Genomic DNA, 18,103 nt, shown 5'->3' with positions numbered 1-18,103 from the left:
AAGTGAAGCTTCAAAGCATTTCAATGACAGTCTAGCAAGGTGGGGGTGGGTAGGAGTTATGCATAGGTACATCAAAGCATTTCGTTTCATTGATAGTCTAACAGGATGGGTGTGGGTAGGTGAGAGGAGAGTGATAAACAGAGAAATACAACTTTATGGTTTATAATGGGCTAGAAAACCCAGATCCTTGTTAAGTCCTGTCTGTGGGTGTCAAAATATTCAATTATTCTGACTTCAAAGGTCTTACGTTCCTGTATTGTTTTAAAGTTACCTTTCAGGATTCTTACTGTGAAATCACTGGTGCAGTGTCCTGGTCCTGTAATGTGTTGGCCCACAGGGGTGGGAATCTGACTGGCACCAGCTTTCTTCATGTTGTGTCTATGTAAATTGAATTTTGTCTTAAGCATCTGGCCTGTTTCTCCAATATAGCATCCTTCGTTACATTTTTTACACCAAATGATATATACCACATTGGAAGATGAGCATGTGAACAGACACTTCACATCTACCCGTTCAACTCCACTCATTATTTTATAGACCTCCATCATATCTCCCCTCAGCCGCCTTTTCTCCAAGCTGAAGAGCCCTAGCCGCTTTAGCCTTTCCTCATAGGGAAGTCGTCCCATCCCCTTTATCATTTTCGTCGCCCTTCTCTGCACCTTTTCTAATTCCACTATATCTTTTTTGAGATACAGCGACCAGAATTGAACACAATATTCGAGGTGCGGTCGCACCATGGAGCGATACAAAGGCATTATAACATCCTCATTTTTGTTTTCCATTCCTTTCCTAATAATACCTAACATTCTATTTGCTTTCTTAGCCGCAGCAGCACACTGAGCAGAAGGTTTCAACGTATCATCAACGATGACACCTAGATCCCTTTCTTGGTCCGTGACTCCTAACGTGGAACCTTGCATGACGTAACTATAATTCCGGTTCCTCTTTCCCACATGCATCACTTTGCACTTGCTCACATTAAACGTCATCTGCCATTTAGACGCCCAGTCTCCTAAGGTCCTCTTGTAATTTTTCACAATCCTCCCGCGATTTAACGACTTTGAATAATTTTGTGTCATCAGCAAATTTAATTACCTCACTAGTTACTCCCATCTCTAGGTCATTTATGGGAAAATTAGGTTCTTACCTTGGTAATTTTCTTTCCTTTAGTCATAGCAGATGAAGCCATTACGTATGGGTTGTGTCCATCAACCAGCAGGGGGAGATAGAGAGCACTCAACTTTTCACAGTGCCTCATGGCCAGCCAGCTCCACTGCCTCTTCAGTATTTGAAGCTTCCAAAGCGGTATGGCAAACCGCAATGGGAATAACATGACCTTAACTCACAGCGAACGATGGCCCCTTAACAAGGGCATGAACTCAAAAGGAGGGAATGAACACATCCTCCTGGAGGGAATAAACTTGTCCTCCTTATTGTATAACTGGAGGGGATACACGCAACCTCCTGGAGGGAATAAACTCATCCTCCAAAACAAACTGGAGGGAATGGACTCATCCTCCTATAAGTGAACGTGAATCCTGAAGACTGTTTTCCAACTTTCTCCCAAGGAAGGAACTTCAGGAAACAAGAACAGAACCTGAAACAGATTCACAGCATACAGACAATCATACAGGGAGGGCTCATGGCTTCATCTGCTATGACTAAAGGAAAGAAAATTACCAAGGTAAGAACCTAATTTTCCCTTTCTTGTCATCAAGCAGATGAAGCCATTACGTATGGGATGTAACAAAGCAATCCCTATATAGGGTGGGAACAGGTCACACCACGCGCTAGCACTTGTGCTCCAAAACGCGCATCCCTCCTAGCAGCCACATCCAGCCTGTAATGTTGGGCAAAAGACAGCATAGAAGCCCATGTTGCTGCACTGCATATCTCTTGACAAGAGAGTGCTCCAGTTTCAGCCCAAGAGGAAGAAATCGCTCTGGTAGAATGCGCCTTAAAGGCTACAGGCGGAGACCGGCCGGCAAGCAGATAAGCTGAAAAGATAGTTTCTTTGAGCCACGGGCAATAGTGGCTTTGGACGCTGGAGACCCTCTACGAGGACCTGATAGCAAAACAAACAGATGATCATAGATCCTGAAAGAGATAGTAACTCGCAGATACTGCAGCAGAGTCCTGCGCACATCCAACAGGTGCAACTGCCCAAAAGATTCTGGAAACTCCTCCTTATCAAAAGGAGGGCAAGAAAATAGGCTGGTTTAGGTGAAACGCTGAAATCACCTTAGGCATGAAGGAAGGCACGGTCCGAACCGTGACCCCGGACTCTGAGAATTGCAGAAATGGATCTCTACAGGACAGCGCCTGGAGCTCTGACACCCGTCTCGCCGAAGTAATGGCCACAAGAAAAACGGCCTTTAGTGTCAAATCTTTCTCCGATGCTCGCCGAAGCGGCTCAAAAGGAGAAGCCTGCAGGGCCTTCAAAACTAGCCCCAGGTTCCAAGCTGGACAGGGTGCTCGCACGGAAGGCCAGAGCCGAAGCACCCCACTAAGAAACCGTGCCACATCTGAATGAGCAGCTAAAGACACGCCTTCAACCTTACCATGAAGGGAGGCCAACGCTGCCACTTGCACCCGCAGGGAATTATAGGCCAAGCCTATTTGTACACCATCCTGCAAAAAGTCCAGAATCGGCGAGACAGGAGCCCGCATGGGTGTGATCGCTTTTGAAGCACACCAAGACTCAAACTGGCGCCAAATCCTGACATAAGCCACGGAAGTGAAACGCTTGCGGGCCTGCAGGAGAATGGAAATGACTGTGTATGAATAGCCTTTGTCCCTCAATTGCGCCCTCTCAATCACCATGCCATAAGACCAAAGCGGCAGGCGTCCTCCATGGCTACCGGGCCCTGTGACAACAGGTTCGGTACCAGAGGTATGGAAGGGGAACCTCCACTAGCATCTGTCGAAGGTCCGCATACCAAGGCCTCCTGGGCCAATCCGGGGCGATGAGGACCACTTCTCCTGGGTGCAGCCGAATCCGCAGGAGCACACGCCCTATCAAGGGCCATGGAGGGAACACATATAGTAGGCCCGGAGGCCAGGGCTGAGTCAAGGCATCCAACCCTGCCGAGCGAGGATCTCTCAGTCTGCTGAAGAAGCACGGGACTTTGGCATTTGAACTTGTCGCCATAAGATCCATCACGGGCTTGCCCCATTTGGCACATATCTGCAGGAATACTTCGTCTGCTAGTTCCCATTCTGCTGGATCGATCTGATGCCTGCTTAGATAATCGGTTTGCACGTTGCTCTTACCTGCAATGTGAGCTGCCGACAGAAACTGAAGATGCAGCTCGGCCCAGTGGCAAATCTGTTCGTACTGCGCGGCTAGTGCTCTGCACTGAGTGCCACCTTGTCGATTTATGTAGGCCACTGCTGTCGTGTTGTCCGACATCACTCTGACAGCCAATCCTTCCAGGGTCACTTGAAAGGCCAGAAGCGCCTGAAACACCGCTTTCAACTCCAAGCGGTTGATGGACCACTCCGACTCCTCGGGTGTCCATAGACCCTGGGCATGCTTCCCCTTGCAATGTGCGCCCCAGCCCTTCAGGCTGGCATCTGTCACCACTAGACACCAATCGGGGAGCGCCAGCGGCATTCCTCGCCGCAGCATGCTGTGAGAGCCACCACTCCATGTTGAGTCGGGCCGCAGGGAGCCAAGAGAGTCTGCACTGATAATCCTGAGATACTGGAGACCATCGTTGAAGCAGGGAATACTGCAGAGGTCTCAGGTGAACTCTCGCCCAGGGCACCACTTCCAATGTGGCTGTCATCGATCCCAGCAGCTGGACAATGTCCCAAGCTCGCGGGCGGGGCATCCTCAGGAGCAGACGGATCTGATTCTGAAGCTTGCACCGCCTTAGCTCGGGTAGGTATACATAGCCCGAGTCTGTGTCGAACCTGGCCCCCAAATATTCTACAGATTGCGAGGGGGTCAGGTGACTTTTGGCCATATTGACGACCCAGCCTAGAGATTGAAGTACTGAGACCACTCTGGCTGTAGCTTGATAGCTCTCTGTTACAGAGTCTGCTCTGATGAGCCAGTCGTCTAGGTACGGGTGAACCCTGATACCTTCTCGCCTGAGCAAAGCAGCTAATACCACCATTACCTTCGAAAAGGTTCGGGGAGCTGTGGCGAGGCCAAAAGGCAAGGCCCGGAACTGGAAATGTTTTCCCAACACCGCAAACCTCAGAAACTTCTGGTGCGGGGGCCAAATTGGTATGTGCAAGTAAGCTTCTTTCAGGTCTAGAGACGTGAGAAACTCTCCTGGCTGTACCGCAGCAATGACGGAGCACAGGGTTTCCATGTGGAAATGCCGCACACTCAGGCACTTGTTTAATTCTTTTAAGTCCAGAATAGGGCAAAAAGACCCACCTTTTCATGGCACCACAAAGTAGATGGAGTATCGGCCGTAGCCGTGTTCGGCAGGAGGTACCGGGGACATGGCCCCTAACTGAATCAGACCTTGCAAAGTCTCCTCTACCGCCGCCCGTTTGGCGGCAGAACCGCATCGGGACTCCACAAACACGTCTCTTACTGGGGCGTTGAATTCTATTCTGTAGCCATCGCTGATCAGGTCCAGAACCCACTGATCTGAGGAAATATTGGCCCACTCCTCGGCAAAGAGGGAAAGACGTCCTCTGATGACAGGAAGCGAGGAGGGGGCCGGCGCACAATCATTGAGAGGGTCGCCCCTGAACTCCAGGCCTAGAGCCGGTGGCTGCGGAACGCTTGTCCGAGCGAAAGGAGTTCCTCTGCTGAAAAACGGGCACGAGAAGTAAACCCAGCAGAACGCCCCGGGCGGTACCTTCTAGCTTCACGGAAGCAAGGTCTATAAGAGGAGTGGACTGCCTGGCCCTTGGAGGAAGGCCTCGGCCTATCTTCGGGCAAGCGCTGGGGTTTAGGATCTCCCAGGCCTTTAACAATTTTATTTTTTCCAACTCCTCACCAAATAGGAGAAGGCCATGAAAGGGCAACTTCACCAACCTTTGCTTAGAGGCCATGTCCGCTGCCCAATGTCATAGCCAAATAAGACGGCGAGCCGCCACAGCTACTGCCATTTGTTTAGCCGAAGCTCTGACAATATCATAAAGGGCATCAGCCAAAAAGGACAAGGCCGACTCCAGCCATCTCCGGGCTCCACTCCATCTCCGGGCTGTTCCACTGCCTGTTGCAACCACGCCAGGCAGGCTCTAGCAGCATAACAACTGCATGCAGACGCCCGAACAGTAAGACCTGCAATTTCAAAGGACCGTTTAAGTGCTGCTTCCAGCCTATGGTCTTGTATATCCTTCAGGGCAACTCCTCCTTCCACAGGGAGGATAGTTCTCTTTGTCACCGCAGTGACTAGGGCATCTACTTTAGGCATTGCAAAGCAAGCCAAATGCTCCTCACGCAGAGGGTATAATTGTCCCATAGCCCTGGAAACTTTCAAAGGTCCCTCGGGGTCAGCCCACTGAGCGGAAATAAGCTCTTGGATGGAGTCATGCAAAGGAAAGGCTCGAGCAGGCTTTTTGGTACTAGCCATCCTAGGATTCACAGAGGAGGCAGTGCCACTGTCAGGCTCTTCAATAGAAAGAACCTGTAGGGCATCTGAAATAAGCGCTGGCAGCTCATCACGGTGGAAAATCCTCACCACGGAAGGATCATCCAGATCCTGTGGTAATTCTGCACCTGACTCTGGCTCCTTAGACCACAAAGGCCTACCAGAACTCTCCAAATCCTCACAGCCCGACCACGGGGGGGGGGGGGGGGGGGGGAAGGAGGTGCACCACAATCTGAAGGGGAATTAGCCCTTCTACGCTTTTCTTTATGCCAATTATCAGGGAAAATAGCCTCAGCGGGCAGTCCCAGGCCAGAATCCACCGGGGGGGACAATAGAAGGGGCCTCAGACGATCCTTTTCAGCATGTATGCTTTATGCAATAACAACACAAAATCAGGGGAGAAAAACTCACCCTGGGCACCCAGATCCCGTCCGGGGCTAGCCGCTCTCTGAACAGCCTCAATTCGAGCCCCCCCCCCCCCCCCCCCGGGCTAAGGGCTCTCTCTCTACGGAGGCCGCGCCATGCGGAGAATTCAAAATGGCGTCCGCTGCCAGCTCTGAGCGGGAAGAATCATCGCTCGCCATGCTCGGGCCTGCTCGTACACCTGTACAGCATGATTTACAGAGCCCCGCTGCTGATTGCGCTTGCCACACCGGGAACAGCGCTTTACATTCTCTGCAGCAGCCATCGCCGAAAACGGCGGGAAAATTCAAAATGGCGGTTTCGCGCAAAAAACGCCCCAATCGCGGGCCCACCCCGGAGGAGTTAGAAAACACTCTTACCTCACCGGACCGAGTATCACAGCTCCGGTCCCATAGAAGAATCAAAGGAAAAACCTCTGTTCCATTATTTTTTTTTTTTTAACGCTGTGAGGAAATCAGAGAACTCCAGAAGCTCAGATGAGTGGGAAAGGACAGGGAAAAGCAAGCTAATATGTCCACATCCACGGGGGCATGGGTAAGGCTGGGAAAGGGCTGACCTATGTGCCTTCAAAGTGAAGCTGCTATAGCCTCTAACACCCCGGCTAACAACTGGCAAGCCAGGAGCCACCCCCAGGCAGATTTTTGATGGAGCTCGAAGAAGCTGCAGCCACCCTGCTTGGGGAGATAGAGAATACTGAAGAGGCAGTGGAGCTGGCTGGCCATGAGGCACTGTAAAAAGTTGAGTGCTCTCTATCTCCCCCTGCTGGTTGATGGACACAACCCATACGTAATGGCTTCATCTGCTTGATGACAAGAAAAAATATGTTAAAAAGCAGCGGTCCCAGCACAGACCCCTGGGGAACCCCACTAACTACCCTTCTCCACTGAGAATAATGACCATTTAACCCTACCCTCTGTTTTCTATCTTTTAACCAGTTTTTAATCCACAAATAGAACACTACCTCCTATCCCATGACTCTCCATTTTCCTCTGGAGTCTTTCATGAGGTACTTTATCAAACGCCTTCTGAAAATTCAGATACACAATATCAACCAGCTCACCTTTATCCACATGTTTGTTCACTCCTTCAAAGAAATGTAGATTGGTGAGGCAAGATTTCCCTTCACTAAATCCATGTTGACTTTGTCTCATTAATCCATGCTTTTGAATATGCTCTGTAATTTTGTTCTTAATAATATTCTCTACCATTTTGCCCGGCACCGACGTCAGACTCACGGGTCTATAATTTCCCGGATCTCCTCTGGAACCTTTTTTAAAAATCAGCGTTACATTGGCCACCCTCCAGTCTTCCAGTACCACACTCGATTTTAACTATAAATTACATATTTCTAACAATAGCTCTGCAAGCTCATTTTTCAGTTCTATCAGTACTCTGGGATGAATATCATCCAGTCCAGGAGATTTGCTACTCTTCAGTTTGTAGAGCTGCCCCATTACATCCTCCAGGTTTACAGAGAATTCATTAAGTTTCTCCGACTAGTCAGCTTCGAATACCATTTCTGGCACCGGTATCACTTCCAAATCTTCCTCGGTGAAAACCAAAGCAAAGAATTCATTTAATCTCTCCACTATGGCTTTGTCTTCCCTGATCGCCCCTTTTACTCCTCGCTCATCTAGCGGTCCAACTGATTCTTTTGCCGGCTTCCTGCTTTTAATATAGCTAAAAAAAAATTTTACTATGTGTTTTTGCCTCCAATGAAGTCCCTCTCAGCCTTCCTTATCAGCGCTTTGCATTTGACTTGACATTCCTTATGCCGTTTCTTATTATTTTCAGTCGGTTCCTTCTTTTATTTTCTGAAGGATTTTCTTTTAGCTCTAATAGCTTCCTTCACCTCACTTTTTAACCACGCTGGCTGTTGTTTGGTCTTCCGTCCTCCTTTTTTAATACGCGGAATATATTTGGCCTGGGCTTCCAGGATGATGTTTTTGAACATCTACTAGCTGGATATGGTAGTGCTAATTTGCGCAAAGGAAGAGCAGCAAAACTCTTACCCTCTGAAGAATAATGTTTCTCAGTTACCCATATGTTTCTATCCTCACAGCAGTTACATTAAATTACTGGTATCCAGATCAGTAATCATACTTTTCACTCAGTCTCCAGACTACACCCCTTTGTTCTCGTTCTCTCTCTCTTAGTCTCCAGACTAGATTCCTTTGATCTAGCTCTCTCTCTTAGTCTCCAGATTAAACTACTGTAATATGATCTATTCTGGTGCTCTTGTGCAATCCTGAGGAAACTTCAATCTCTTCAGAATACAGCTATTAGACTGTTATGTCATGCCCATAGAACCGATCGTGTTCCCCCCCCCCCCCCCCCCCACTTCAAACAGTATCACTGGCTACCAAATGAACAGTATTCTTTTTAAAATCCTTTTTCTCATCTTCAGCACTTTTCAGTTGTGTTTCCCTTCTTATCTAGCATCCCTCACTATAATCAATGAAGCATTGTGCTATCTTTTTCACTGCTTTTTTTGGAATAATCTTCCATTACCTATTCGGTCAGAGTTAAAACATTTCAAAACTGCACTAAAAATCTGGCTCTTTCACCAAGCATTCGATAATACCTAAGGGATTTGTGTTTCTGCAATTGACACTCATAACTGTCCTTCATTTGCTCCCTAGCTCTTCTCTCCTTTTCTCCGTTCTCCCTTTCCCCCTTTTCTGTGCCTCTTTACCCTAGTTTTTGAATGTTCGGGATGACTGTTCTTTACACTTTCCTGTCCACTGTAGTTCTTTTCTACCTGTACTATATTTTTTTGGATTATAAACTGCCTTGTTCTGCTTGGGTCCTGTTTACTCCCCTCCTACCCTCCGGATAGGAGGGGAGAGATTAGTAAGCTCAACTCAGGAGAGAGACCTTGGGGTGTTGGTGTCTGAGGATCTGAAGGTGAAGAAACAATGCGACAAGGCAACAGCCGTGGCCAGAAGGATGCTAGGCTGCATAGAGAGGGGCATAACCAGCAGAAGAAAGGAGGTGTTGATGCTCCTCTACAAGTCATTGTGAGGCCCCACTTGGAGTGCTGTGTTCAGTTTTGGAGGCAGTATCTTGCTAAAGATGTAAAAAGACTGGAAGCGGTGCAAAGAAAAGCTACAAAAATGGTATGGGATTTGCGTTGCAAACCATATGAGGAGAGACTTGCTGGACACGTATACCTTGGAGGAAAGGAGAAACAGGGGAGATATGATACAGACGTTCAAATATTTGAAAGGTATCAATCCGCAAATGAACCTTTTCTGGAGACGGGAAGGCAGTAGAACTAGAGGGCATAAATTGAAGTTGAAGGGGGGCAGACTGAGGACTAATGTCAGGAAGTATTTTTTCATGGAGAGGGTGGTGGCTATGTGGAATGTCCTCCCGCGGGAGGTGGTAGAGATGAAAACGGTAATGGAATTCAAATATGTGTGGGATAAACACAAAGGAATCCTGTTTAGAAGGAATGGTTCCATGGAATCTTAGTGGAGATTGGGTGGCGACGCCGGTAATTAGGAAACAAAACGGGAGCTGGGCAGACTTCTACAGTCTACGCCCTGATCGTGACTGAACAGATAGGGATAAGGCTGGAGTGTAAATTTTAAGGGGCTTCGACGTTAGCTTCAGAACTTAGTACAAGAGCAGTACTGGGCAAACCTCTACAGTCTGTGCCCTGAGAAAGCCAAGGAGAAATCAAACTTGGGTATGCAAATAAAGTATCACATACCATGTAAAATGAGTTTATCTTGTTGGGAAGACTGGATGGACTGTACAGGTCTTTATCTGCAGTCATTTACTAAGTTACTAAGCTGCGCTAGCGTTTTTAGAATGCGCTAAAAACTAGAGGCACCCATAGGAATATATGGGTGTCTAACATTTAGCACGCGCTAAAAACGCTAACGTACCTTAGTAAACAGGGCCCCTAGTTAGTAAAGGCAGTATAACAAATTTAAATAAACTATAAACCATAAACAATAAGAGAGCAGAACTGAACTAGCAGAAACATAGGAAAATTCACAGACAAACGTAACAGGAAGCAAGACGAAAATTTGAAACCCCAAAAGAGAAAAAAAGTCAGTGCTCAAATAATCTTTTTACGACAGAAGAAATTAGCTCTCATAATAATCATTGTCATACTGAGTAAAACAGGTTTTCGTTGGACATTCATAGGTATTGACTCTGAAAAAGGGAGAAAGTGGAGGATAAAACCTGGCAGGAGGTACTTTTCCTGTCCGTTGTGGGCTCACAATCCGTTTTCATTTGGTTTGTTTTTTGTACCTGGGGCAGTGGAGCATTAAGCGCCTTGCCCAAGGTCACAAGGTGCTTCAGTGGGAACCGAGCCCCGTTCGCTTGGTATTCAGACCACTATACTGCCCATTAAGCTATGCGAAAGGTATTACAAAAAGGATCATGTCTGTCTGCGATCTCGTTCAATATTATTTTATTGCCTCTCTATAGATTATTGAATGATTTCAAGATTGTATATCATCTGCATATATCTTGAAATCAATTTCTTGTACCTTTTGAAGCTACTATGGACACTACTTTTGCCAAAGTTAAGATCATATCTGCAATCCATTCAGATTTGCATGAAGGCAAATCACCTAAAATTGAATGTAGAAAAAACTCAGATTCTCTTATTATCTAGTAAGAAAGATAGTGATGTACCATTAGAATTTATATATGATTCTGCTAAAATTAAGATTTTACAGAAGATTCAGAATTTGAGATTGATAAGACTGCTTTGAATTTAAAATGGCATGTACAGAAATTACATGTATTGAGAAGGCTTAAAACCTTTCTAAAACAATAAAATTTTAGAAAAGTTATTCAGAGTACTGTTACCCCACATTTTGACTACTGTAATGGTCTAATGAATGGTCTAAAAAAAAGAAAGACTAAGTTGCATAGTAACATAGTAGATGACGGCAGAAAAAGACCTGCACGGTCCATCCAGTCTGCCCAAGAAGATAAATTCATATGTGCTACTTTTTTATCTGTACTGTCCTCTTCAGTGCACAGACTGTATAAGTCTGGCCAGCCCTAACCCCGCCTCCCAACCACCAACCCCGCCTCCCAACCACCGGCTCTGGCACAGACCGTATAAGTCTGCCTAGCACTATCCCCGCCGCCCAACCACCAGCCCCAGCACAGACCGTATATGTCTGCCCAGCACTAGCCCCGCCTCCCAACCACCAGCTCTGCCAAGCCTTGCAAGTTGCACATAATGCGGTTGCAAGGGTGTTGGTAGGAAAATCTAGATTTGAACACACTAGTCCGGTTTTAGGAGAGCCACATTGGTTACCAATTGCACAAAGAATTAAACTCAAAGTTTTATGGCAGATGTTAAAGATTTTACATTTGCAGCAGCCTAAATGATCACTAAGATCTGGAGAACAATGCTTGTTTGAAGTAACAACTTATATGATTAAATTGGAGGACTACAGAAATAGAATTTCCTATATTGTAGGTCCAATATTGTGGAACAAGATCCCACAACAAATCGGATAAACCAAAACCCTGGCAGATTTCAAGAGAGAAAATACATTATTATTTGTTGAAGCATGGGTAATTCTAGTTTGTTTTGTGTGAAAAAATTAAACAATGTAACTATCGTCCAGTTGCATCCATCCCTTTAGTAGTCAAATTGATGGAAAGCCAACTAAGCAACTTAATGATTACTTGAGTAAATTTTCAATATTACATGTATCCCAATCCAGATTTCGTGCCAATCACAGCATTGAAACAGTTCTTATTACACTTCTAACTAAATTCAAACAAATTATCGCAGCTGGCAATAACGTTCCACTCCTCCAATTCGACATGTCTAGTGCGTTTGACATGGTTAACCATAGTGTTCTATTAAACATCCTCGAATACTTTGGACTAGGTGGAAACGTATTGAATTGGTTCTACAAATTCCTAACTGTAAGATCTTATCAAGTGATATCCAAGTCGACTGTATCCTGTCATTTCTTTCTTTACAACATCCGTAAAATCCGCCCCTTTCTTTCTGAGCACTCTACCAAAACCCTCATCCACACCCTTGTCACCTCTCGTTTAGACTACTGCAATCTGCTTCTTGCTGGCCTCCCACTTAGTCACCTCTCCCCTCTCCAGTCGGTTCAAAACTCTGCTGCCCATCTCATCTTCCGCCAGGGTCGCTTTACTCATACTACCCCTCTCCTCAAGACCCTTCACTGGCTCCCTATCCGTTTTCGCATCCTGTTCAAACTTCTTCTACTAACCTATAAATGTACTCACTCTGCTGCTCCCCAGTATCTCTCCACACTCGTCCATCCCTACACCCCTTCCCGTGCACTCCGCTCCATGGATAAATCCTTCTTATCTGTTCCCTTCTCCACTACTGTCAACTCCAGACTTCGCGCCTTCTGTCTCGCTGCACCCTACGCCTGGAATAAACTTCCTGAGCCCATACGTCTTGCCCCATCCTTGGCCACCTTTAAATCTAGACTGAAAGCCCACCTCTTTAACATTGCTTTTGACTCGTAACCACTCGCCTCCACCTACCCTCCTCTCTTCCTTCCCGTTCACATTAATTGATTTGATTTGCTTACTTTATTTATTTTTTGTCTATTAGATTGTAAGCTCTTTGAGCAGGGACTGTCTTTCTTCTATGTTTGTGCAGCGCTGCGTATGCCTTGTAGCGCTATAGAAATGCTAAATAGTAGTAGTATCCTCACCATGGAGACCCGGATGTGGAGTACCTCAAGGCTCGCCGCTTTCACCAGTTCTTTTTAATATAATGATGTTACCACTAGCCAGATTATTATCCAATCAAGGCCTAAATCCGTATATTTACGCGGACGATGTCACAATATACATTCCATTTAAGAGCAACTTATCAGAAATTACAGATAAAGTTCATACCAGCTTCCAAATTATGAACTCATGGGCGGATGCCTACCTACTTAAACTAAACGCAGAAAAAAAAAACAATGTCTTATCTTATCATCACAGTTTAATAAGACTAATTACGCTAATATAAACACACCATCCCACACTCTCACTGTTGCGAATAATTTGAAACTCCTGGGTGTTACTATTGATCGAAATCTCACCCTTGACAACCATGCGAAGAATGTGACAAAAAAAATGTTTTTTGCAATGTAACATAGTAACATAGTAGATGACAGCAGAAAAAGATCTGCTCGGTCCATCCAGTCTGCCCAACAAGATAACTCACATGTGCCACATTTTGTGTATACCCTACCTTGATTTGTACCTGTCTTTTTCAATGTGGAAGCTAAAAAGAGTGAAGCCTTTTTTCCCAAGAGAAGTATTTCGTACGCTGGTGCAGTCATTAGTACTGAGCCACCTGGATTATTGTAACTCCATTTTCGCAGGATGCAAAGAAAAAACTATTACTGCACAGAATACCGCAGCTAGACTCATATTCGGAAAGGCGAAAAATGAGAGCGCCAAACCCCTCAGAGAAAAATTGCATTGGCTTCCACTAAAAGATCGTATTGATTTCAAAATTTGCACCTTAACCCATTAAATAATCCATGGAGAAGCTCCGTCATACATGTCAGACCTAATTGACTTACCAGCACGAAACATCAACAGTTCATCACGTACCTTCCTAAACCTCCACTACCCTAATTGTAGAGGGCTCAAATACAAATCACTACATGCATCTACCTTCACATACCTCTGCACAAAAGCATGGAACAAACTACCGAACACTATAAAAATAACACATAACTTGAAAATGCACTTGTTCAAAAAAAACTTACAAATAAGAAACCTCCTTAAGAACTTGATTATGCTATAGCTAAACCAACCACCTACTGATCCCTCTGAATTGATTATATTAGCCATATTATCATTATTGGTCATCATACATTACACTGTACACATTAAAATTAAAACATTTTATTTATTTTACCTGGAGGACGACAGCTGGCTTGCATGTGGTGGCAGGCAGTGCAGACTCGAGCACCGTGCTCTGTTCTGTGTGTGCTGGCTCCTATGCCTGTTCTGGCCTGGGGCCACACGGCAGTGCTGAGGGTGGCCGGGGAGGGGGAGGGTCAAGAAAAGGCTGATATTGCTCTAGCGAGGGCACAGTAAAGGAGCAGCAGCAACACTAATTTAAGCACCAAGTCGCTTTGCAAATGAAAGAAGCAACATAGAAGTGCCTCTGAAAAGAGAAAGAGAAAGCGGAGGCAGAAATTAAGGTAGTTTTCAAAAGGAATTTTCCTGATTTACTAAGCAGTTACCTAAGCAAATTCTGCACTGTGCTGAAAGGATGAGTACAGGTTTCACAGCTTCCCGGGTCTGCAGTGCACTGCGGCGCCAGCGTGCACACGGGGGGGGGGGGGGGCAAGGCAAAGCAGCAGAGTCCAGAGTGAAGATAGAGTCAGACCTCATAGTGAGTAGCGTCGTGGGAATGTAGCGCTAGACTGGCCAGGTCTAGATCAGGAAAGGGGACCCGAATTAAGAAAAAAAAAGTTAAGTCTAGTAGGAGCGGGAGTAGGACTGGAGCGCTGCTGGCTACCGAAACACTGCACGTTCTGGAGGCTCAACTGAGCCGTGGCAGAAAGGCGCCAAAGCGCACATCCTATCAGGGCAACTGGGTGGGCCTGAGTATAGTTTGGGTGCACCCGTAGCTACGCCCCTGATAGGGTATCCACAAAAAGTAGCACATATGAGTTATCTTGTTGGGCAGACTGGATGGACCATGCAGGTCTTTTTCTGCCGTCATCTACTATGTTACTATGTTATGTTATTGTTTTTTATTATGTGTTATGTAAATTATTCTACAGACATATCTTCCTTATTTCTTACATAGTAATATGTTAACTTAGAACAAACCTCTTACTCTGTTCATAACAATATCTTTTGTAATATAATGTAAGCCACAATGAGCCTGCAAATACGTAGGTGGAAAATGTGGGGTACAAATGTAGCAAATAAATAAATAAATAAATATTACTTGTAGTGGTATCTGAATAGTAGCTATCAGAAAGTTGTTTGTGTCTGTATATAATCTGTATACAGTATATAATTTGTGTGATTTGATTTTTTTATGCGTGTAAAATTGTAACCGCCTAGAACAGTGAATTGTGCGGAACGTATATTTTTTTAAATAAATATAAAAAGAGACAAATGCAGCAGACACTAGAAGCTAAAACCACAAAAGATGCGAGAAGACGAAGCAAATAAGTTGGCTTAGCCCTACCGCAAAACTGAAACCCTGGAAACAGAAAGACCTTCTCTTCTTCAAGTACTGTAAAGCGGGAAAGCCTGTCCAAATTGAACCTTCCATGCCACCGGCTGATGCAGCTGCCTGCTCTCTAAAAAGAAGCTGATGTTCTTCTGTAGCCAGGTAGGCCGTGCTACCACGGAAAGCATGCATCCGGACAACTCTGGTTTTAGGCAACTCCTAAAAAACTGAAAAAAAAGAGAATGGGCAGTTACCCCCCACCTCCCGGTTCTCCTTACTTTACACGCTGAGAACACCCCAAGTTTCTCCAGCTTCTTGGCTCGGGGGAAGGATCGCACTTGTGCCTTCCTCTGGCTGGCTCTCTGCTGCTGACTCAAGCCTGGACGTGCTGGGTCGCAATTATTGCTGCCAGAACCAGCGGGGCCCATACTTATTGCTCCACCAGCTTGAGGATGCTGCACACATCGACCCTGAAAAGCCTGTGCCGGCTCCGCCATGCCAACTAACTGCTGTCAAGTTTTTCCGGATATCAATAAAGATTTTTTTTTCACATAGTCACGGGATCTACTGTAACAAGCAGCAAGGAGGTTTAACTTCCTCGGTAGCTAGCAACAAAGTTAGAGTGAGAACAGGAGGCGTCATGACGTCAAACAGGTGAAGCCAATTAGGTTGCTCTCTGTTTCCTCTCACCAGCGCAGCCGTCATCCACGTACACTTAACACTACTACTACTATTTAGCATTTCTATAGCGCTACAAGGCGTACACAGCGCTGCACAAACATAGAAGAAAGACAGTCCCTGCTCAAAGAGCTTACAATCTAATAGACAAAAAATAAAGTAAGCAAATCAAATCAATTAATGTATACAGGAAGGAGGAGAGGAGGGTAGGTGGAGGCGAGTGGTTACGAGTCAAAAGCAATGTTAAAGAGGTGGGCTTTCAGTCTAGATTTAAAGGTGGCCAAGGATGGGGTAAAACGTATGGGCTCAGGAAGTTTATTCCAGGCGTAGGGTGTGTTTAAATGTCCCTTTCTTAAAGACCTCTTTCTGCCCCTTTCACACTGGGGGACTAAAGGTACTTATTTCATATAACAGGTTCTGTATAGTTTCGCTAACCTCCATTGTCACCCAATCACAAGGGGGTCTGTTCTGGGGTGGCATTAGGAGCCGTAATTGAAAACTAATTCCCATAACTACTGCTTTCTGTCCAAAACTGAGTGTCACTTGTATGGGATCTACCTTGTAGGCTAAATGTAAGGTAAAGAGAAGATAGAATCAATAAAAATAGAGACAGAGATAGGTTTAAATAGATAGGTACATTTTATTCCTTACCCTAAGACAAGTCTTCAAGTTAATACCAATACAGACATCAGACAGATTCTGGGTTCATCTGCACAGCGCCCTGCCGTCTGAGAGAAGCGTTGGGGAGGACTCCGAAACTAAGGCAAAATCTCCCCTCTTTTATACACAAACCTCTCCATAGAAGTACATGGTGAGATACCTTGCTCTCAATTTCTTACATGATACTTTCCCATGCGGTCTTATCAGCATGTTTTGGGAACAAGTTGTTTTTCTTATCTTGCGGTTGAGATACCAGTGTCACATCTCCCTGTTGCAATACTTTTCATACCATCTTATGAACTCTGTATGACCTCTGTATCATTTTATACAAAAATAATAAGCCCCATTTTATTCATCTGATCCATCATTCTTTCATTACAGGTGCTGTATTTGATTTAAAAATTGTACCAATTTGTGGCAGGACTCATTGTTCAGACCTGCTTTTTGCAGATTCTCAAATATTAAATCATTTACTTGTTGTTTGGCCTAGTCAGTACTTTTTCAGTTGTTTTAGGCTGCATAGCTTTGGCCATCACTATTCCAGTGGTAGCCTTAAAGCCAGGCCATATATTAACAGGTGCAGCGAGACAGAAGGCGCGAAGTCTGGAGTTGGCAGTAGTGGAGAAGGGAACAGATAAGAAGGATTTATCCATGGAGCAGAGTGCACAGGAAGGGGTGTAGGGAAGGACGAGTGTGGAGAGATACTGGGGAGCAGCAGAGTGAGTGCATTTATAGGTTAGTAGAAGACGTTTGAACAGGATGCGAAAACGGATAGGGAGCCAGTGAAGCGACTTGAGGAGAGGGTAGGGTTACCATATGGCTCCAGAAAAAGGAGGACGGATTGAGCCAGCCGGGTTTTACTTCCATTGCTTTCAAGCAATGGAAGTAAAACCCGGCCGGCTCAATTACTTCCATTGAAAGCAATGGAAGTAAAACCCGGCTGGCTCAATCCGTCCTCCTTTTTCTGGAGCCATATGGTAACCCTAGAAGAGGGGTAGTATGAGCAAAGCGACCCTGGCGGAAGACAAGACGGGCAGCAGAGTTTTGAACCAATTGGAGAGGGGGGAGGTGACTAAGTGGGAGGCCAGCAAGAAGCAGATTGCAGTAGTCTAAACGAGAGGTGACAAGACTGTGGATGAGGGATTTGGTAGAGTGCTCAGAAAGAAAGGGGCAGATTTTACAGATGTTGTAAAGAAAGAAACGACAGGTCTTGGCGGTCTGCTGGATATGAGCAGAGAAGGAGAGAGAAGAGTCAAAGATTACCCCAAGGTTTCGAGCTGAGGAGACAGGGAGAATAAGAGAGAGCCATCAACAGAAATAGAAAACGGGGGGAGTGGGGAGGTGGGTTTTGGGGGGAAAATGAGAAGCTCGGTTTTGGTCATGTTTAATTTCAGGTGGCGTTGAGACATCCAGACAGCAATGTCAGACAAGCACGCTGAAACTTTGGTTTGGATGCAAGGTGAGATATCAGGGGTAGAAAGGTAGATTTGGGAGTCATCAGCATAGAGATGGTAGGAAAAGCCATGGGATGAGATTAACGAACCAAGAGAAGAAGTGTAGATAGAAAAGAGGAGGGGACCAAGAACAGAACCTTGAG

At 45.6% G+C, this 18,103-nt stretch overlaps 1 protein-coding gene across 1 annotated transcript in view; it reads right to left on the bottom strand.

The window, feature by feature from the left end:
* The window catches only part of LOC115471985 (histone acetyltransferase KAT2A-like), a 754,860-nt gene extending 739,149 nt beyond the window's left edge, over positions 1–15,711 (bottom strand). The window contains 1 exon segment of the mRNA XM_030205993.1: positions 15,447–15,711. Coding sequence (XP_030061853.1) covers positions 15,447–15,665 — 219 coding nt within the window. The 5' untranslated portion in view covers positions 15,666–15,711.
* Positions 15,712–18,103: the final 2,392 nt, after the last annotated feature.

The sequence above is a fragment of the Microcaecilia unicolor genome, chromosome 6 (genome assembly GCF_901765095.1).
Source record: "Microcaecilia unicolor chromosome 6, aMicUni1.1, whole genome shotgun sequence".
NCBI classification, from domain to species: domain Eukaryota; kingdom Metazoa; phylum Chordata; class Amphibia; order Gymnophiona; family Siphonopidae; genus Microcaecilia; species Microcaecilia unicolor.
This window is presented reverse-complemented; position numbering and strand designations above follow the sequence as displayed.